This window comes from Channa argus, chromosome 17 (genome assembly GCF_033026475.1).
Source record: "Channa argus isolate prfri chromosome 17, Channa argus male v1.0, whole genome shotgun sequence".
In the NCBI taxonomy this organism is placed as follows: domain Eukaryota; kingdom Metazoa; phylum Chordata; class Actinopteri; order Anabantiformes; family Channidae; genus Channa; species Channa argus.
Window position 1 is genome coordinate 11,980,693 of NC_090213.1, and position 23,253 is coordinate 12,003,945.

Here is a 23,253-nt window from a genome sequence, read left to right on the forward strand (position 1 = left end):
GTATTAACTACTCCAAAAGAGATGGTGGCCAACTAAGGAATTAAATTTGCAATAGTATATATGAAGGTTGTCCTGTTTAGCTGCAGGCATGAATGTTCCCAACAGTATCCAGTACCATCTGGTGTCCACTTTCTTTTGCCAAAACATATACTTCACGTCCAAACATGGTTACAATGTTAAAATGAGGCTTCAATAATAAAGTCTTACATGCTATATTTAAAAATAATTATTTTAAATTTTATTTATCACATAGAATCCTATCTAAAATCTAAAACCAGAGCTTATCTTGTCTATGACAGCAGTCCATAATTCACCTGAACAACTAATGGAAGTAGTTCGCGGTGCAGCACTGAGACAGAGTTAGGAGGCAGAACAGTATTAATACCAAGGACGCTATAATCACCTTCTAATTTGAGATGAGCTGTATCATTAAATACTTCTGTGTACTTCCATTTTAGCTTAGGAACATTCTAGTTTAAAGGCCAGGTGAAATTGCTTATTGAATTTCTTCTGTAAAGTATTGAAGCAGATCGTCCTGTCTCATAACTTCTGCTAAATCACGTGCCACCTTTTGTAGAAATAACTGCAATTTGTTTTGATTTGATTACCTTTTAGCTCTTGATAGAATATTTATTATTGACCAAAGTGAGCAAATATACACTGGACAGTAGCATCTTACAAACATGCGTGAAATATATTAGTAGTGCTCCTGCTGTATATTTTCACTAATCTTTCTCCTGGTTTAATCAGCATCAAGACAGACACTTGTCAAGCTCGACAGATATATTTAATATCCAACAAACAATGCTACCAGCTTATGTACTGTGAGAGGATAGAAGTTGAGGTCCAATTGAGGAGTTGCACACATGCAATAAAAAGTGAGGAAGCTAAAGACATATTGTAACATTATGACGTGGTTTTGATGTTTAATCCTTCTTGTGCAAGATGGAATAGATAAATTTGGAGCAATTATGTCGTCCATTTTGTAATAGGTTTCCAGCACCAGGTGCATTTTGTCTCATATAAAAATGTAAGGAAGTTTAAAATAATTTTAACTGCCTTATCATTACCAAATTAATTAGCAAGCTGGCAAACATTTTGCATGAAGTGCAGTATTCCACTGTAACTCTTGGCCAGCACTTACAGTAATGAACTATTGTGACTCACGATGAGCATTTTGTGAGAGAAAGTGCATTTTGTGCACAAGTGATTTGTGCATTTCAGCGAGAGAAACGTCATTACATTAGCTGCACCTTAGTATTGGGACATTCGAAAGAAGCTTTATTTTACACTTTAGAATATACAATTGTCAGGAAATTACAAGGTCCAAAACGAAACACTCGATGATAAAAGATAATGTCCTGGTCTAAAAGCAGGTAAATACAAAAACAAATTAGTATCTTCACAGTACTGCAATCATGTTTTCTTATCCATTCTTGGCATCTAACTGTGGATGCACAGCAAATGCTATTCTACAGGCGAATGACCTGCATGCAACTTTATTTAGTAAATGATATTTACACATCTTGATTATGTATGAGAATGTGAAAAAATACAATGTTTTCCTAAAAATGCCTCTTTATTTTAATTATACTAATGGAGTGTTTGCTTTCTTTCTTTATTAAGAAGCTGCCCACAGCAGTCAGACAATAATATACATGTGCGATCAGGCAGTACTGTACATTAACACCATTCGCAATTGTACAAATGATTGATTTTTATATACTATATATAGCTGTCTGTAACTGTTAGAGGGGTCTAATTGCACATGCTGATATCAAAAATACACTGCATATTTAAATTCATGAAGATGGGCCTCCCAGAGATGATAAGTTGTTGTTTTGTATTGCAATACCATACCAAGCACCTGGCAAAAACATCAATGTTAACGGCAACATGGGTTAACATTAATCTATCTACTATAAACCTGCAGGAGTGAAGAGTTACTTCTAGCTATTGTGTGTGTGTGTGCATATGTAAGCATGTGAATAGTTGCTGAATGGGTTTTAGCATGTGTATCTGTAGTTTAGTGTTGTGTTTTCTGTTTACTGTGTGCATGCACGTGTGTTTTGTAGGACAGCCGTGACCAGCCTCATTCGCTGATGATGACCCACAGAAAACTTACATTTTCTCAGCAGATTTCTTCATCAGTGAGAAACATCACAAATGTTATGACGGTAGAAGAGGGAAGAATTTAACGTCAGCTTCCCTTTTCTCAAACTTCTATGAGGTTGATTGATGGCACAGATGGATGAAACTGCAACAGACAGGAAAGATAAAAAGACCATTGCTTTTTTAACTTATTAAAACATCTACAATAAAGCATGATTTTGATCGTAGATGAGAAATGCACTGCATCTGGCTGAGAAGACTGACCCGACCCATGAACTCATGTAACACTGGATGACATGGACAATTAGAACATGAGTGCACAGAGTGATTTCTGTCCTCTTCTTAGTGATATGACTTTTTTCATAGCAAAGGCTTTTTTGTTCTTTCAGTGGCCATTGAGCCTCCCAAGGCTTCAAATAAAAAAATCTAATTTATTACATTTATTATCTAAGCATACAGCAGTCATCTCTATATTTTCTGTAACAAAGTGCCGATTGAATGTTCTGTTTAGGTAATTGATTTGTTTTTCCTCTTGCGCAATATTATTTGATGGGATTTAAGACATTGATTTTTGTCTCAACTAATAATCAATCAAATGTCATTATGTGTCTTCCATTATAATCATGGCAATGACTGCATTATACGCATCAACACACTTTTGGACATGTTACAGTTGGTGAAGCACAGGTGTAAACACTGAATGATGGCTGACTTCCATTTAGCTGCTTCAGTCTCAGTGTTCTGGTGTTGTTCATGCTGAATCACCGTGACACTCCCATGCCTTGCTACACACGAATACAACAGAGCTATTACAAATGGTATCAGTAACACATGTGCTCCTCCTCTTGTGACGGACTGTGTGTATGCTTTCAGTTCTTAACAGGAAATTAATTCACACTAATACTGATCAAAGAATGAGCTTGTGTTCAGAGATCTCATGCTCACCTTGCTCCTCAGCAGTCCTCCACTGTGGTGCTCTGGCGTGCTTCTCTCTGATGACGGCTTGGCCTTCTCCTTATTGTTGCTGGAGTCGTTGTCCTTGATGATATCATACTGCCGGCAGAACAGGGCAATAACAGCTGCCAGGAAGTGAAGGAGGGGCGCACACACACATACACACACACACACACACACACACACACACACACACACACAGGAATTTAGTTGTGAGGCGGCAGATGTCACTCACAGATATGTCACCACTTCCTCAAGCTGAGCACATTGAATGTGGATAATAGAAATATGCTCCCATGAGAGTGTGGTGGCAGTGCCTTTATCTGAAAGTTTGGAAAACCGTCATTCTCTATGGAGTTTGCTTTACCGCATTTTGCAATCTGCCAAATGCACTTTTGCTTCCAGTTTGAATAAGTTCTGTGCGCTCACAATTAACTTCTTTGCTTCACCGAGGTTATGAATTTCTTTGAGAACGCTGTCATTAAATTGTCAGAAGCTGATATACCCTACAGTTCTTCTAATGAGAACTACAGAGCTGTGAGAAATGCTTAGAAGCATAGAACAGTTCATTTAACTACATTATTTTTATGCATTTATATGTGAGCCCTCTGTAGCAGAGCGATCCTGCTTAGATTACAGTTTATGTAATTTAAATGATTTTTGCTGTATTTGAAAGTCAGAGCTTACAGGACATTGTGATGTTTTAAATTGAAACAAAGTAAATAAAGTGCACAGATCTTCAGATTTAGTTATATTTCTAAAATTTAACCACATCTTTGACATTTTTAGACTATGTTTTACAATATGGCAGATGAGGCTGCACCAGCACCAGCAGTTAAAGTCCTTTTAAGGGCCTAGATGAAATAGTGGAAAGTAACAGAAACTGCAGATTAAATATAAACACTAGAGAATGTAGATTATTAACTTTTTAACAAGCTTGGTGCCCAAACCCACAAAGTAAAAGAATAAGATCAATCTGACTGTAAATGAGCAGCCTACCATGGATTCACCACATATAGCATTTCTCTTCTTTGACTCCCACTTTCACAGCCTCCGTGTTACTTCTCTCTCATTAGTATTACTTAACATCTCACTCGGGTGCCTTGGGGTGGGAGGCTTGCTAGTGGCAGCCTGTCAGATATGTCACCTCTCTTTTTGTCACTTTCTCAAACGAGTAAAACGACTCATACTTCGATGAAGTGCTTAGATGGAGACAATGCTCAGAAAGGCATGATGTTGGTGTGACATCACTGTTGTGAAAAGCCTCAAAGGGACAGGATGTTCATGGTTGTCGGATTTATATTTTAGCGCACGGTACTCAGGTTTTTGGACTTCCTTTTCACAGTGATCTTAAACCATCTTGTCTATATATTGTTTTGCTAACTGATTAGTGCCTCAGTGTGCAGTTAATCGTCATCATCATGGTGGATGGTTGCTAATCCATTGACATGCTGCAGTTTCAGTGGAAAACTTAAATTGTCATTTAGCCTATTAAATAGAATTTTAGGGTCCTGTCCCTCTAAAATGTTTTACAACACATTAGCCAACATCATCACAGCATGTTGTTAACTTTTCCAAATGATCCCATTACTTTACAGCAGTAAAAAAAAGCAAAGACAAAACATTGTTGCAATAACCAAAATGGTTCTAATTTAGAAAATTCAGTAACCTCATTGCTCAGTGTAAGAATCTGATATAAATTATAGGTTTACTGGGATGTTAAATTGATCTTTTCTATTCTTCAATGCTCATCCCAACATATTTATCAAACAAGATATTAACTTCACACCGTAAAAACCTACCTGCCCACATGACCAAGACCACCACAATTATGATCATCTCTCCTGTTTGCAGATGCCGGGACTTGTCCAGCCCCTGCACAGTAGGGTCATCTAGGAAAACAGAAAGATAGAACAGCTGAAGTAAATATAAATCCCAGAAAACTGAAACTAAATACTGAATAATTTATATATTCTATTTATATGCAACGAGCATAATATGGGATAATTTTGACATATAAAATGCAGATGAAAGGATCACAATGCTGTAACAGAGACATGTGTCTCATTCAACATTTTAGCCTTCACAAATGCAGTGTTGGCTGCAGAGATTTTGTATTTAGCTTCCTGCTCAGTCAGATTGACATACTGTAAATGTTGGTATTTGTTAATCTTTCATGACTGATAACACGCTCTCATACTCAATGGTGGGCATTACCACATATCAGTCTCGGAGCATTAAGTCTTCTTCAAGTGGATTGACTATGGGTCTATTTCCACTCTCCAAACTCTTTTCCCGCATGAATGGAAATCTTCCAGAGCACCACTTTTCAAGAAACTGGCCTCAAATGCCAGACTGTCAGCTCTCTTCACATGATAGCAATTAAGGAATGAGGTCAGTGCTACTACCTCATTTTTTTAGTGTCTGTAGTAGCGTGTATGTGAGCGAAACAAATAGAAGTGTGTGATCCTAATTACTGTGTATGAACTCCAAGAAGTTAAAGTTAGTTTTAGTTAGTGAGTTCACCTCAGGACAATTCTGACCTAAATAACTTGGAAATTAACCCCCTCTATTAACCCTTAGATGCAAATGTGGGTCAAAAATTACCCGATGAGGTCATTTTCTTTCAATATGTTCATGATGAAAAGTTGTTATCATTTCATAGTCCAGCTATTTCTCAAAAAACAAGTTATTGATATCATGCCAGTAGTCATGAAGGACAACTGCACACATTTCTGAGGTAAAAAAAATGAAGCTAAAAATGTATGTACTGTGTGTGTGTGTGTGTGTGTGTGTGTGTGTGTGTGTGTGTGTGTCATTCGTGACTATTGTGTGAAATACTGTGTGTTTCTTATCATATATCATCAAATTTACCTATTTTATGGTTTGTGAAACTAGCTGGCTAGTATGTCGTGTGTGTGTCTGTGTGTATGGGTGCAGGTACACACATGCGGTGTGTGCTATTATTTATATAGCTACATACTGATCAATGGTTTGCTTGTCATTCAAACCATTCAAGTAAGAAGGATCGGAAAGTCAACAGTCGGTGTGGGAAATGCAATGTACCTGTGTGCAATGATCACAGTCAGAAACAGGTAGTTTGTCACAACTGGGATGAGACAAGAAGGCAAGAAAAGAGAGTTACACACACACAAACACACACACACGGATATACTCTCTCTCACAAAGGGCGTGAGAGAGTACTACAGATTACGTGGCCATAGCTCAGTCGGTGGGGCAGTGGTCCACGGACGACAGGGTCAGTGGTTTAATTCCTGGACCCTCCAGGCTACATGTCAAAGTGTCATGGACACTGAACCCCAAGTTGCTCCCAGTGCCTCAGGCGAGCAACTTGCATGGCAGTTAGAGCCATCGGTGTGTGAGTGTGTGTCGATGGGTGAATGAGACGCCACATTGTAAAGCGCTTTGAATAAAAGGAGTTATATAAGTGGCCATTTACCATTTACACGCACACAGAAAATGTTGTACTGCTGTTGTGTAATTTTCTTTTAAAAATGTAAAAATGTTTAAAAAGTTCAAAATAAAAATATTTCAAACATGAAATCATTCTTGTGTGGACAAAAATATAATACAAAATGTAAATATACAAATGATTGTTTTTAACCAAAATGAAAAAAAATTGAATAAAAACACACTGATTCTAACATGGGTCATTTTTGACCCACCTATGGAAGAGTGTAGGGTCCAGTCACTCATGCATCTAAGGGTTAACTATCAGCTGATCCAAAATGTACACCAACAAATATGTACAGTATATACAATATAAATATATGTGGCATGTTCTTCCATATGTAGTGAACCAAGCTTCACCTACATCATCTCCTGTATCTTCCCTGTGCACAGACAACTTTACAAAGTTGATATCAGACTGCCCATTACAAATAAATGTCATGTCAGGACTCAGGTCACGGCTGAGTCTGGCTGGTGGTTTCATAAGTTGTTCTCGGATTTATCACACCCACACTACTGTATCTGTCTGAACCCAACCCACTCAATAATGAACTATTCACCAACTTCTGCAGACAAAAAAACAAAAAACAACGACTAATTTTGCGGCTCATTTCGGGTCTTCCCAGCAAGTCAAGTGCCAGGAGCTAAAGTACTATAAAACTGAATTCCTGACCTGATATTTTTAAAACAGAGTTAGGTGTATGCATTGAGAAACCTCTGAAACAGGTGTTAGGAGAACTAATCTAATCTCACCTAACTAAAAGTTCTTTGGTAGACTACACACAGACTGTGTAGCACGTATGTACTGGATGTAGTATGTAGGCTACTGCATAATGTACGCAAATGTTTGACGTGGTAGGATTTGTACCACAGAGTGAGTAAACAAAATTTCCAAATGACCTGAATAACATTTCATGCATATTTCACACCACACTTATATATGCTGTGTGATTCAGTGCTGGGGGAGGATTACTGGCTTGTGATGCACCAAATTCTCTGTGTTGAGTTAATTAGCTGACCTTCCTTCTGCTCAGTCGAAATCCCACAGTGTTGTTTGTAGCTATGAACTGATTCAGGAAACCATGGAACAACACACTTGGGATACTGTACTGGTGTCACAAAGATGGATCATTATTCGTGCAACGTGTCTCCCTGAGTTTTTAGGTTTCATTACACTGCAAAACAATTGACACTTGCAACTTGAAGTTTCCTTGCTGCCGTGACAATGTGCTACAAATGTGCTATACTTCAGTTGAACAATTCAAAAACCGCTCAGACGTTATGAAAATGTAAAATTGGTGTTATGTGGGAGTGCAGTTAACTAAATATATTAAACTGAATCCACAACTGTTTGTTCACACTGACAAACATTACAGTCAAATTTCCATTTTATATATATTTTCCAAGTTTTAAAGGGAGAGTTATTAATTTGACATAAAGAACCTAAAGCTGTAGCTCTCACATCGTCGTCAGCGTTTGAAAAAGACAATGAACAACATTTTATCTTAGAGTACCAATCAATCAAACAATAAATCTCTTTTTTACCCACTATCCATTTGCTCTGCATGCTATTAATATACAGTGTTTTGTATTTTACTGTGTGAAGGAATGATTAGCATGGTGTAGCACACCTTCGTCTCATTACTGTTTCTGGGTGCAGAGATGTAGCTTCTGACTCAGCAAAGACAGTTCGGCATCGCTTTGAAGTCTTACACAGTAATTGTGTCTAAGGGGACCACCTACCTATACAGGCTTGACTGCTCAAAGCATCCATGCTTTGAGTTTTTTATGTTTTGCTCTTATATGTGAAGGAAATGACAACTTAGTGACTTGTTATTTATGTTTTAGGATATATTTTTTTTTTATTAATTGCTGCAACACAGCACGTTAATGTTTATCTTTTTCACAGATCCCAAATGTTTCCCCTTGTATTGGAAAGCTCTGGGATGTTGTCCCACCACTGTTTCATGTGTGTTGCTGTAGTAACAATAGTTCTCACAACTCTGGAGTGATAAAAACCAAACTGTAAGTGTTCGATAAGTGGTGTCCCCCTCTGTTGAAAGAGGGTCATTCAACTCTAACATAAATTGTTTCCTTTATGCCTTATTGGAAATAAAGCGTCCCCCTGTCCAGATCGTGGACATTGCTGTCTTCAACTGAGTGTCCCTTGCCATTCAGATGCAGATGGAGTGCTGAGTATTGTGCTGAGGAGCTGGCCTTTCTGTGTTGAGAATTAGTTTCTGCCTCAGTGTGTTACTGAGTTTGAAATGTAGAAACAGGGATGTGGCGTTTACTGAAGATTCTCCTAGTTTGTCAGAGAATCCAGTGACATTTAGAACGACACTGTTATTCTGTTTGATGTCCCTGTCTTACCTGTTGTGGATGTGCTCCTAATTGATTTTTTTTTTGTGGATTTTAAAAAGGCCCAGTTTGGGTAGTTGAAGAGTTTGAGTTGTGCTCCAGAGGGTGATGTGAGTCAAAGAGTACATTTTAATCTTTGTGTGTGGGTTTCAATTATACTTCAATGTGAAGGCATCTGTCTTCTTCAATGTGTACTGCATCATTAAAGAAGGCCAGGAAAGTCCTGTAACATGTAACAATTGATGTTTTTGTCCACTGCACTGATGTGTTTTGTGAATGTTTCCACCTCCCATCCACAAACCTGAACCAGTGGGTGTGGTTCCTGTGTGAGAACTCGTTGTGTTGCCTACTTTTTCCACAATCAGGGACATATGTGAACCATGGCACAGCCGTGTTTTTGTCTGTAAAAACCCTCATATTATACTTATATTTAAAACAGGTTGTAGTCAGACAGAGGTCAAGTGGGCACATATGTGGTCTGACCATATGGGGTCTGATGCATGTGAAAAGTGATCTGACATTGTAGGAAACCATAGTTTCATCTGGGTCCAGTTCGAATTTTGGAACCTTGTTGGAGTTTTTGATGAATTTTGTCTTTGAATTCTCTTCAAAGTTTTTTTTATTTATTACAAATTTAAAATGAGTGCATTACTTAAATTGGTCAAACACCAACAACCCGTGGTAAAATACAACACATTGAAGGCTTTTACATTGGTCTCCTTTTTTCCCTCATGCAGGTTTTTCAATGTGCAATGCAGAGCCACAGCACAACATACCTCTTTCCTGAAGGTCAGAGAACATGTATAAATAAATACTCTGATCTAATGAAAATGAAATAGACTTTGGAAAAGCATATTGATCCCAAAAAAGCCCGTTTGAATTTAAATTTCTTTTGACACATGGTATATTGCTTGCCAGGAAATGCTTTATATGAAATATAGATGGATTCTGAATCTGGCCAAGTCAGGTATAGTATACATTCCGTGTCCTGTGCACTAATATGTAATCACATTATCAAAGAGAATTGTGTTTAGGGAAAATATTGATTTAAGTGTACTATAGCTGTAGTTCTGACAGGAATGACGGGCAATGTAAATCAATTTAGTTTCAATAGGAGCTTCCTTGCCGTGACAAAGGATTTCTGAAATGTCTCTATTACCCCACAGCTAGCTAGATTAAAAAGGCTTTTTAAGTAATAATGGTCACCAGTAAAAACCAGAGATAAAAGTCACATTAAATTAGAGTGCATTATAGTTTTCAAAAGTACATGTTGTTATTTTAGAAGAAAGCATTGTAAACATCTTTTCCAACACAAAACTTAAGTCAATGACACTTCTGGATATGTTGGTTGCTAGGCCCTGTTCTATATCATTGTGTTTTAATCATAGTGTGTTACATACATCGGGTTACTGCTCCTCTGTGCCCTGCAAACCACCACAACTCAGCCAAAGCAGGTATTATTAGCTATTACACGAAGCTGTTCTGACCACTTTTTTACCATATAACACATCTTAAATACACCTCTGTATCAATTATGAGTAGTTTCAGAGTGCCTGGACTTGCTTCCTTCTCCCATATTTGACATTACTTTATTTCTTAGTTGAAGCAAAGCAGAAGCTTGTGGCACATGGTGCATGGATCAAAAGAAGAAAACTAATAAGACCAAACTTCCAGCAACACTTGCAGATTGTCATACAACCTCTATACAGAATGGTTGTGGAAATGGAAAAATGTTACAAATGAAAGATGTTCATATACTGTACAAACATCAACCCATCAGATGTTTTCATATGGGCATGTGGTTTTTGGTAAGGGGCGTGTGTGGTGATTGACATGAGTCATACAATATTGTTTCTGGAAGTTTGATATTTTCAATTCTTATTTTATTATTCTAGGCTTTGTTTTGTCCAACCTATGGACTTATTGACTACATGACTTGAGTTAACAATCAGCATATGACTTGTGGATCATGTTCAGGTTTTTCTGTCATGTTTTCAGCTCTTAGGTTCACACTACATCCTGGTTATTCATATGGTCATGGCACCAGAGATGTTAGACCACAAGTGGTATTTGTTGACCATGCAATGGCAACATACACCACAGTAGTGTGTACCACATTATAAGATGTAATTCATAAGCCGCTATGTTAGAGAAGACTGCTGCATCTGAGTAACACCCCACCTATATACAATATCATAACACATGTAGCATATAACCTGGGTATGTATCAGTGTGAGCAAATGAAACTTGTAACAGTACAACATGCACACTGGATGTGAATAAAAGACCTTTAATAATAGATCAGGAGCAGTGGCACCCTAGGCGACCGGTCATGTGGCTTATGCTTAACAATGGCTCTGACTGTAATTTAAAAAAGAAAAGATAATTTATTTTTAGAGTTTGTGGGAATTGATAACTGCCCTAAAAAAGTGTCTCATGGAGAAGAAACGCATTGTCTCGTACTTTGATGACCTTGGGGCCCCCTGAAGGACCATGATGTCTGTTATGTTTTTAACTTAAAATTTTCCTGCTCCCTCATGATAATTACATGTCCCAGGGGGTCTTTAATGGACCCATTTATATTGTAGTATTGGGACAATTGAACCACAAAAACCGCATAATAACCTAATTATAGGCCAGCTTTACTGTGCCATCACATCCAGACGACCTAATTCTTTTCTTATGAAGTAGGTGAATGCTTGTTGAGAGATTGGTCCTTTTAGGTTTATGTGAGGCACAGTACCTGTATTGTTGCCTACTGTAATCTTATTCTAATGGTGTAATCATTAATATTTTACACTTGATGTTTGTAATATATCAACAGGTTGACCGCCGCTTCGGATAAGTGCCTCTCACTGCCCTCACCTTAACAGCTGCCATTGAACAATTAAAAGAGATTAAGTCTTTAATGGAGTTTTTGGAAGAAGGGAAAGATTGTTTATCAGTTTATACAACATTTAAATAGATAAAATGTCATTTTCCATCACCACAGTGAAGTGTGGATTACTGTCTGTGACTGTGGGGTCTTTATCTGAAACTTTCATAACAATTTATATACAGGTTATCTATTAAAAGAGTATTTGTCACAGCTGTTATGTATGTGTTTTTCCCAGGCATTGGATCCTGCAGTGAATTTACCAAAAATATCCAAGTCAAAATATACGAGAACATAGAGCCAAACATTAAAACCTAAATTGATCGCTTCTACAAGTAGAATATTTTATTATCCCATTAATGGCATGTTTTTCTTTTCCCAATTGGACAGTTACAAATCCTGAGTATTGTAAGAACAGTGAATCTTCTCCAAGAGCCTTGAAAAAATAGGAATACAGCAGCCGTACGTCTTTTCATGCTCAGCACTTTGTTCAAATATTGATGGTCAGTTAGCTTTCCTCGCTGTTATCTTCAAACTCGAGGGCATAATTTTCAGACTTTTTAATGGGAAGCAGGAAAATAGTGCAAGGCCAGTGTCTGTAATAGTTTCATGGACAGCACTCTGTGTTGCAGTTGAGCTTGAGTTACTTTCTCTGTCTTTCACCTTGGCTGATCTTGCCAGCCTAACTCATGATACCAAACCTATAAGTATAATTTGAAGTGTTGCACTTGCTTCTAGACCAATGTCAGTGAGTTTTTGCATTTGCTCCATTGTTTAATTATGGCTGAACTAATGCAGAGCAGATTGGCCGAGGAGTTTCCACTGACATGCAAGCTTCCCAACTACTTAGAATAGAAAGCAAATAGCTTTTTCCTCACTTCTGTATTTCCTCATCTATGCTGTAAGAAACTAAGAGCTACTGAACCTATTCTCTATTGGTCACGGTCTTCATATTTTCCTCCAGCCCATAAGCCGAGCCCAGACACTGAATCTGAGGAGTTTTAGAGTGTGTGTCAGAATCCTGATTAGGCCCCCAGAGTGATATAGAGTTGCATAAATTTTGAGGAGTTTGCCTGCAGCCATGCTTGAAGAATCTGCCAATAATGAATTGAAAAAAATAAACCAGAGAGAGGCAAATAGAGACCCCCGAGAAATGCTGTGATAGGAGACTACAGGTTACTTGCACTTTTGCAACCAATAGTCTATATTGTACCTCATTTTGCACATCAGGGTGCTTAAAAGCATTCAACAGTCAGAGAAGGGTTTAGCGCGACAGAAGGAAAAGCGTTTGTAATGGGTTGCTAATGTCTGTGCCTTAGGAAAAAGGCTTGTGGCAGATAATGTAGAATTAAAAGTAAGGCTGTGCTATTAAACACTGAAAAACAGGCAGTCATCTGCTGTGACCTTATCATTCAATGTATACTACATTTTGACAGACTTTATAACATCTTGTTTGAAGAGAGAATGTGAGCTGTTTCAATACAGATTCCTCTGAGACCCCAAAGAAACACCCTAATAAGTATAATAAATACTTCCATAGTCCCAGTCTACAATTGTTAATGCATCTCTGCCATATAACTGGACATCACTGGGATGTATTTCTCAAAGTTCTGTGAACCCATCCAGTAAACATTTATTTGAAACACCACCTTAACTTCATTTTGTAACTCTACTAACAAATTTATATGAATCCTTTATCACTTAGGATTTAGATTCTTGTGTGATGAGTTTGAGCACACTGTTCAACTACTGAACAAACATGAAGGCCCCCTTTGTGGCCCTTTAGGTTTTTTTGTGTTTGAGTAGCTTATAACAGTGCTACTTGTGCAAAGTGGCTGTACCGATGTGTACCCTGTATCTCAGAGCAGCATAACTGTACCTTGGTTGGAGCTGTTGGAGGGGAAACGGTCTGTCTTCTTGAGCGTGCGAAAATGGACCTTCTTACTGGCTTGGCTTTCCCCATAGAGGCCAATGGACTGGACCTGGATTATGTAGTCTGTTTCCTCCTCAAGGTCCCACAGAACACAAGAGCGACTGGTGGTGTTAACTTCCCGAATGAATCGCTGCATGTGTCCGTCCTGCCTCTAGAGATTTGAAATGAGATAGAACAACAGAATGCATTGAGCTATTGGATAGATGCAATAATCGGTCTTGTGCAATGAGGTGATCAAAGGCAGACACTCTCAAATGTTGCTTCACTTTGTGAACATCATTTTTACATGGAAATATTGCATAAATGTAATGGTAAATATGGGGGTCACCAACCAGAAAACAGCCAAAGTGCTGGAGAACAACTAACTTGTGGCAACTATTAATATTATATAGTTTTGCCATATGGAGTCTTGATTGGAAATTGAAAAATTAGTGAATATTCTGATTGATGGTTGCAAGTGCCTTCAGGCACAAGCTTTTAAAACCTTGTCTTTGATCTTTCAGACAGGACCTAAAGCTGTGTGACTTAAACCTTATACTTGCATGCAGAAGTGTCTTCGTAGTGTGCTCTCATCTCTACTTGAAGTGGCTTTGGGCCAGATGTTTTTTTATGTGCTTTTAATGACCCGGATTGACTGATGGCTGTAATAAAACAACTTGTTACTCTCCATAAACAATAAATAATTCAACGACTAAATTGGTTTAAATAATTAAGGGAATTACCAAATGCGCTCAAACTGTATACCATGATAAACATCCTGGATGAAATGTTGAGTGTTGCATACAACACATGTCACAATAAACAGCAAAGTTAAATGGCTGCATAATGATACGGGTTGCTCAGAACATTAATGTGACTCCACCAGCATTTGTTATTACATCATTCAGTGTTAGTATTCATTGATTTTCCTATTCAAGCCTTTGAAATCTTTTCATCCTAAAAAAAGTTTGGCAGCCTTGTTTCCTCTTGACAAATCGACCATGCCGAGTTTTATTCTGACTCCGGGCTTGGAAGCAAGATTAAGTCAGCCTTTCTCCATGCTGAGCAAGGCTTTAAGACATCCCTAAGCATATGCATCCAGATCAAAACACACTTTATTCATCCACAATCTTGTGTGTATGTGCTGAACAAAACACAGTCGAATTTAAGAATTATTTACTAAGCACACAAACTCTTGGATTCAGAGTATTCCTGAATTACATCAGAGGTTTACAGTAGCACTTACCTGTTGTGAAATTGAGAAGCCAATTATTATATCTCCTTCTGGAACTTCCCAGGATACAGTTGCTGAGTCGGCTCGCAGGTGCATGACGGAGATATTGACAGGAGCTGGTGGCCGGTCTAAAGGAAAATAAACAGAAACAGAGGGATCTGTTAATCAACGCACTAGATATCAAATTATCCGAGCCATCTGTGCCCACACTGCACCTGGAACATCTCAAGCATTATGTTGGCACTAACCTCCCACAGGTTTTCTTACTGCCAATGTATGGTTAGTAAGGTAAAGTGCCTGTAGGTGTGAATGTGAACGAGTGTTTCTATGTGTGGCCCTGAAATAGACTAGCGACCTGTCCAGGATGTACCCCACCTTTCACCAAATGTCAGCTGTGACAGGCTCAACACCCTTCTATGATGTCCCTAATTTCAGAATACTAATTTCAAAGCATGATAAAACACAAAACACTAAAACTGTGTGTAGATAAGGCATTAGTCCTTTGGTATAAAAAGCATTGGATCCAAAGGGAGAAAAAAAAGGGTGGCAGATCTAACAGAGGGTTCGTTGAGGAGCTATGTTGGATTGACTGGGCAGATGGAGGCCTGGAGACTATTGACAGGGCTTTAGTCCTTATTGTGGGAATTATTGGAACTAATGTGATGTCAGACACTGTAAAATAATGAAGACATGTCTCTTATGGGGTGACAGTGGAGAGAAGACTATACTGACAATAATGTATGAAAATCTGCCCAACACGTGCAGATAAATTTTGCCTACTGGGCTGCAATTGCAGTATTTCTAATTACAGTTACAGCTTTCTGTAGCAATCCCCATAAAGCTTCCATGAATTAATGATTTTTCATGTTATTAACTTATGAAGCATAGAGACTGCATAATTTCTCCTAAGACAATTGTTGTGAGATGACAGCTAAAGGGATCTTGTGTATGTTGACAATATTTCATCCAAACAGTGCACTTGAGAGGGAAAGATGAACGAGAAAAGGAGGCAATTGGGAGCCATTTCAAATGATGTGCTCTTTCCTAGCTCAGTCTCTCTCACATCCCTTTCCTCTTATCTCCCTGTGTCAACCCTTTTTATCTCTCTCTATCTCTCTTACCCTCTTTCGCTTCTTGCTCTTTAGTCTGTTTTATCTCAGAGACAATCAATGGCGGTTTCTGTGTTCGGTGCAAAAGGTGACATTGAAGCATCTCTCCAGGCTTGTGTGTCACGTGAAGGTATCAGTCACCCTGACATTATGGACGACAGGAGGTCGTGGTCAGAAAAATCATGGTCTCATGACATTCTCAGACATTAGTTTATGGAGGGGAGTAAATGAGCTGAACAAGAGGCCACATTATTGCTTAAGCTGTGATAGGAGAAAATTAATGTTCTAATTGCAAAGAGCATTGGGAAGAAATGTGGCCTTGGTTGGTGGAAACATTGGTATAAAAAGGTTAAGAGGTGAGGTCTCTCTCATTTTTTCCATTTAATGAGAAGCTCTTTTACCAAAGCAGGTGCTGTAATGTGTTGAGCTAAGCAGTAGGGCAAGTGGAAAGGAACATTACATAAGGTATAGCATGAATTGTCCTTGATCTTTGGGGGGCAATGGGGGATGAGGCATACATATATTTACAGTAATGGTTCCTATGTCCTTGTGGCTTTGCAGCATCTACTGCTAATTTTATATGATAAACATTTAATGATTGTGTTAAAAAAAAAAAAACTATAATTACATTTATTATCACTACATTACAAAATGCAAGGGTACTAACTGGCTGTAATCTTTATGTTGCACTCTAAAAGGCCCACGTGCGCTTCTTGACTGCCGTCAAGTGCACACTTCAGAATCAGGTGCAGCACTTATCTTCCAGAGGACACATTCGTTTCTCCTGACGCTGGCTGTTCTCTACTGGTGGGTTACAGACTACAATGCACGGGCAATAAAAGCAGCCAATAACCATGATGCATTGTCTGTGGTTCATTGGTGATGGAGCAAGTGACGGTTCAGTTGAAGCAGGTCACGAGTCATCATGTATAAATGTACTCTTCCTATATCAGGTAGTTTAAAAGGGGACAGGTATACTTTCAACATGAAATATGGATGAGGTGAGGTGACTTACAGTATTTTGTTGCATTGATAAATTAAAGTCAATTAATTAAAACAATTAATTAAAATTGGAGCAATTCCCATACACACACTATAATAATTTGTCTCCACTTTGCTTCTTTGTCTGTGCCATAGGCCTCCATTGTTGTCCAAAAACGATTAAAACACATCGTGTGACATGATATTTTTATTAAATGTTGCACTACATGCTTTGATTTGCCGTGATTTTAGTTAGAGAAACTCGCTCACTTGTGATAAGTTGGCATTTACCTTTGTAATAGATCCATTACATTCTTTAGAATGCACCAACAAGTCGGTCAGACACACTGTTCCACTGGATGACTGTAGCTTTGGGATTTTCTAAATCATATATCTTATTAATGGAAGAAAAATACTCCAAACCTCATCCCCTTGTAGTTTGACCTGCTTCTTCCTTTCTGTAGTAATAAGAGGAATTCTGAATATTTTAACATTTGTAATGTTATGTGTCCTGAATACACCCCACGGCCCGCAGCCTTAGGTCACAATGGCTGAGGTGATGTGGGTACCCTGGCAGAATGAATCATAAGGTATATACCCAAAGCCCAGCACATTAGTTGCCCCCCCCCCAGTCTAACGAACATGGACACTGAGAAATAGTGCAGGTGGATTTCTCAATGGCGAATCCATGTGGAAAGGAGCCCAAATTAATTTTGTTAGAGTGGGGTACAGTCATGGCTTTTTAAATTTTGGCCTCTATATTTGCTTGCAGAGCACAATTGTGCCATATAGTCCATCCGGATTTATGCCTACTTGTATGGTGTAAACCATACAGTATATTCACAGTATAAAATGAAAGCTTGTCTCTGCAGCTTTTGCTCACAGAGCAAATTGAATAACCAATGATACACTTATTAAAGAGCAACAGAGAAATGACATGTGAGTAAACCATAAGAGATTCCACCACCTGTCAGATTTACAAGAAACACCTCTCAAAACACTATCTGACAGGTTCATTTCTGATTATGATGCTGCCTGAAAAAAAAACAGCCAAACTAGCCAGTGCAAAATGTAACATTACTGCCTTTTGGTTTGCTTTTTGCACATGATGTGGGTTTTTGAAGGACAGCATTCATAAGCAAATAAAACTACTTTACCTCTGCACCTAACGAGCGCTGGTTTGAGGTTTACCGTTTAAAGTGAATATCTACAATATGGACAGTGAAGGTTTGAAGCCAATCTACAGTTTATATTCTTTGAGATTGATTATATTTTATGTAGTGTTGTATTGACAATATACAGTAAATAAATAAATACAGTATACAATTTCTTCAATTTTTGCAATATACATTTGTTTGAGATTATTTTTGAAACAACATACAGAACAACATTTGACACTATACAGTCTGACATGAAGTGGTCAGCTCATATTTTTATTTGACATACTGTAAACACTCCAAATGATCAATCACATCAGTAATGACAATAAATTCTCTCAAAGGCGCATATTTCATGTACTTCAAGGATATTTAACAAGCTAGTTTATCAAGGTTGTGGACTCTTTCTCTGTATTATTGATCAGATTTCATAACGATCTGTGAGCCAGTGACAATTTGAAGGATTGCACATTCTGTAAGCTCTTTCAGATACTAACATTGCTGTAGCCCCTTGTGAAATAGTAAAATCACTGACATAAATAAAGGCAATCACTCATAACAGCTGCCTTGAATTTTGATGGGTTGCCCAGTTAGTGGTTAGACAGCTTCATCAGCACAGCAGGAGGTTGTCACACAATTGCTTGCAGGCCACAGGCCACAATTTCTTTTTTTTTTCTCAGCCATAGCAGCATCTGAACGCATATTGCCTTCAAGGCCGTATTCTTGTTTCAAAAATCTATTCCCTTCTGAGATCTTGACTTCTGTTAAAATTGATGCAGGAAAAGTGCTTTTTTTTTTTAGTGATCTGTGCCTAAACTTGTTATTCTAGTGCAGTGTTATGTGTCTGATACAGCAACAACAACATGAGTAGCTACAATATGTAGAGTATAGGGTGAAATTACTTGTCCAACCAGGTGTGGTTAAGTCCTTTTCTTTCAGAGCCACTCTTCAATAGTGACACTTACCGTCCCTTGCTTTAGGTACAATCTGTATTCTTTCTCACAGACCTGGGGGCTGTTAAACAGCAGTGTGAGCAGATGGGACCAGGTGCCAGCCTAAGGTTAATGCAATAACTGGCAAACCTCAAAGCTGCAAGCTAACACTTCATCATCAATAAAAGCTGGCATACAATACAATAAATTAAGTATATTCCATGCTCCTGCAAGCAATAACATGCTCTTTACGATCAGGGGTTTGCAGCATTTGTTTTATTATCAGCAGATTGTAAATCATAGCATCTAAACAAGACAAACAAGTAAGATCCACTGTAAAAGGCTAAAATGCTGATATAAAATCCTGCTTTTTCTCACATCGCAGTAGTCTGTTTTATTTCTGTGTAAAATGTCTGCCATGTGACAGCAGATAGAATTATGACTACTTGAGCAAACATCGGCCCTCACTGAGATAGGTTCAGCTCTAATACAGAACATCTATTTGTCAAGAATGTGTCCCCCGAATAGCAGATTGCCAATTAGAAGAATGACATGAGCCTGACCATCCAAATAAATCCAGCTAATTCGCATGGTTTAGTTCTGTTAGACCGCATGGAATTCATTTTCAAGTGCACTTATTTTTAGATGTAAAAACTTACTTACTTACACTCAAAATGCCAAAAATTGACCCCTGTGTGTGGGTTTGCACTGTTTATGATTGTTAATGATTGTCATTTCTGTGACTGTTTACAAATCTGCAGCTTTACCGAAAACCTGTGTCATATAGATTGTTGTGCAATCATGAGTCATACTGAAAAGCCTGCTCAATGGGTAGAAACATATTTTGGAGACTGAGAGGACCATCATTTCATAATTTTTATGTGTTTTTAACCCCTTTAACTAAATTCCACAAATTGTGTTACATAAGAGAGACTTCACTGTCTCATTGACATTTTTTATAGACAACCTAAACCTTAATTCAGACCTTCCTTTGGATGGCATGGCACTTCCCATAGTCTTATATGATTGCATAGGGCTGGCAGTAATATGTTCCACATTTATTTACATTTACATTGAAGATATCTTAGCACCAGCCAAATTTCTGTTTATACTTATGTGAGTCATGTTTATTAATGTAAAAGTAGCATTTTCCTCCTTTGACAACACCATGCTGAACTGTACTATGATCAGAGAGGCTTTGTGTGTCTCACATGTCAGTGTGCAACAGGACAAAAAGCTCTGGATATTTGTCTCAGAAGGAAAGAGCACACACCCACAGAAACAGAGAAGTGCCGATCTGATTCTCTTAAGGCGCTATCACATGTGGGACTCAGTTCCCTTGAGAAGAGAGGGAGGACGTGATGTAGACAGGTTGATAGATAGATAGATAGACAGTGTTTATGTGAATGCACACATACAGAGGCAGAAAGAGAAGATTTCTGTTATAGATGTAAGGAAAAATTACAAACAGCAATCCTGAAGCAAAGGTTGCAAAGATAAAGATGCAGAAAAATGTATATTTACCTACAGTGAGACATAAGGTGGTGTCACTGAAGGTAGTGTATGATCTGCAGCTGTATTAACCCCTGCTGTACGTTTTACTTTTTAAGGCTCATTATCCAGTAGTACCATAACTTAAGAATGACAGTTCTTTAGCTGAAAGTGATTAAGAATAATTAATTGCCTTGAGCAGATGCATTATATGGCTGTAGTGCCGAATGTTCCTGTTATAAACCTGCAAAAACGTTTACATATGTGTTTGTATATATTTTATGCATAAGTACAGTAAACTAATCATAAATCATTTAAATGTCTTGTTTTTTGTAAATCATCTAAAGACAACAACAGTATGTATAAATACTGACTATATGAATCTGCTACACACGTGTCACTGTTTGAGCTGAATCAAATGATCAGACTAGAATCAATCAGTAAACCTATTTGTATGACTGAAGAGTGACATTAAGTGCATCATCAGGCGCAAATTAAAACACATTTAAAACTTCGTTGGACTCTAACACACCGGAAAATGTCCACGTTCATATTTTTTGACTGTAGGACTTTTACAGGTCTACAAAGTGAACAATAACTCAACAGACTTCTACTTACTTGCTCCTACCAGGAACATGTCGCTGCCAAAAAGCAACAGGACCACGGAGTTGACCAACACCAGCAGACGAGCCATGTCTTGGAGGATGTCGTTGCTCTTCGTGGGTTGGAATAAAATAACAATGCAGATGTCCTATTCTTGAAGGGCAACTAAATAGCTGTAGTACATTTTAATAACATGTTGGAAATCATTTGATGAATGAATACACGCTTTGATCAGGCTCGCGCTGACTAAACAGATAACCCGTGAAACACAGTAACAAATGATGTGTTCAGAAACATTTTGTCCAGCCGAGGCGGATTCTCTGTTCAATGCTTAAATCCACAAGTCCTTCATCCATGTTCCCGTGCAGACTGAGAGATGTCCGACTAAATCTGGCTGCTGCCAGTGCAGACGTCCCTCGTCCCCCTTATCACGGATCATCGGGTGAGCTCAGGTATGAACAGGTCGCAGAAACGATGATGCATATGGAAGGAGGGTCGTCTGTCCGCCCGCAGACTAAAGAGGGGTCGCAGTGGGGGAGGCTGAGCACCCGGACAGCGCCTTTAAGTTTCTTCGCACTGCCCTGTCGCTCCGCAGCTCACTGGTTGCGGCTCCGACCTGAATGTGTTCACGCGGGGTTCTTCTGCAGTCCTTTCCGCTCCGGCAGCCCCCCTAACTCGCCTGCAAGACCCTCATGTTCCCAGCATGCAGCATCATGCACGCGCAGCGCATGATTAATCACCCACGTGCTTTACGTTTACCCGGGCTTCAGCAGACACACACATTGTAGGATGTCCCTCCACCTGCTTTAATATAATTATTTACTCTCGAAGCCAGGAGCTGATATTTACGGCATCATGATGAGTGATGAGCGCTGGTTAGATATGCGGGAAGCAACAGGGAGTAAATGCATGTTGGGTTGACTAGCAGACATTCCTCTACATGGGGATAACACGCATAAACTGATCATTAAACACACTTGTGCTGTATCATTGCAACACTTTACTAGACCGGTGCTGGTTTTAGTCTGCTGCGCTGTACACAAACCCAGCAGCCGCAGGTCGATGAGCGTCTGCATCCATACACTGCGTGACGCCCCGAGACACAGCGTGTTATCAGGGAGATGAATACCATTGATAAGGTGAGTGCATTGCCTCATGGGAAATAAGCGTCTCACGCCAAAGTGCTTGTCTTGGGGGAATCTGCCTACACAAGCAGCCCACTGCAGGTCTGTAAGTGAGTGTATTTAGGGGTGGGGGTGTCTTAAGAATATGATCCAATAACAATAGTAAAAGTCACAAAAACTTTATTTTCATAGTTGTGTCAACTAAAAGGAGCGCAGACAACCTTTTAGTGGTCAACAAAAGATGTGAGAGTGTTGCCATGGTTTCTAGGTCCTCACCAGTCCTCTGTGAGATGGAAAATACAGTTTAAGACAGATATTAAGACAGATATTAAATATTGGTGTTACCATGACAGCTTTCTATTTGTAGCTGACATTTATGTGGTGTTCATATCAGCTGTTCGTTTTCCTCTACGTCGGCACTGAAATGTGAGGTTATTGACATTAGATCTCACTCTACTGACTGGATTCTTCCGCGTATGTGTTTTCTTCTACAACCCAAAGCACGGTAACTAATAAACACACATTTCCAAAAAAGTTATCCTAACAAGCAGCCAGTCTCCTCTTGATCATACCTGACTTCTAGTTATTTAATGAGCTCATCCAAAAGCCACTTGAATTTGCTTTGTGCAAATCTAATTTTCCAGTTTAAACATATTTAGTTAGCTGTAGGCAATATTGTAGTTTGCCTAATTGCAAAACAATCCATTAATCAAACCAAGACTAATCATGATCTTGTCTCAGCACAAGAATCACAATTAAGACATTTTCAGTGATGAGTAATTTTAATCAGTGTGCTTACCGTTAAAACATTTTGATGATTTTCAGTAAAGAGAGTTGTTGGTTCAGACACAGACTACTATGGTTAATTAGCCACAATATTAAAACCAGCTGCCAAATATTGTTTAGGTGCCCCGCATGCCACCGCAACAGCGTATTC

General features: G+C 38.7%; 1 protein-coding gene across 1 annotated transcript; it reads right to left on the bottom strand.

Moving 5' to 3' along the window:
- Window positions 1–1,258: 1,258 nt before the first annotated feature.
- Window positions 1,259–21,941, bottom strand: fndc4a (fibronectin type III domain containing 4a). The gene is made up of 6 exons (XM_067481537.1): window positions 21,208–21,941; window positions 14,932–15,047; window positions 13,653–13,857; window positions 4,869–4,958; window positions 3,058–3,191; window positions 1,259–2,257 (listed from the first exon to the last, which is right to left on the bottom strand). The coding sequence occupies exons 1-6, from the start codon at window positions 21,281–21,283 to the stop codon at window positions 2,216–2,218; spliced, it is 663 nt and encodes a 220-aa protein (XP_067337638.1). The 5' UTR covers window positions 21,284–21,941; the 3' UTR covers window positions 1,259–2,215.
- Window positions 21,942–23,253: the final 1,312 nt, after the last annotated feature.

Excerpts from the sequence above, each read along its gene's own strand:
- fndc4a (XM_067481537.1), bottom strand. The coding sequence starts at position 21,283 with ATGGCTCGTCTGCTGGTGTTGGTCAACTCCGTGGTCCTGTTGCTTTTT. Across the intron at positions 3,192-4,868 it reads GGTCTTGGTCATGTGGGCAG|CTGTTATTGCCCTGTTCTGC; the intron begins GTAGGTTTTTAC and ends ACTTCCTGGCAG. Across the intron at positions 2,258-3,057 it reads GAGGACTGCTGAGGAGCAAG|TTTCATCCATCTGTGCCATC; the intron begins GTGAGCATGAGA and ends TGTCTGTTGCAG.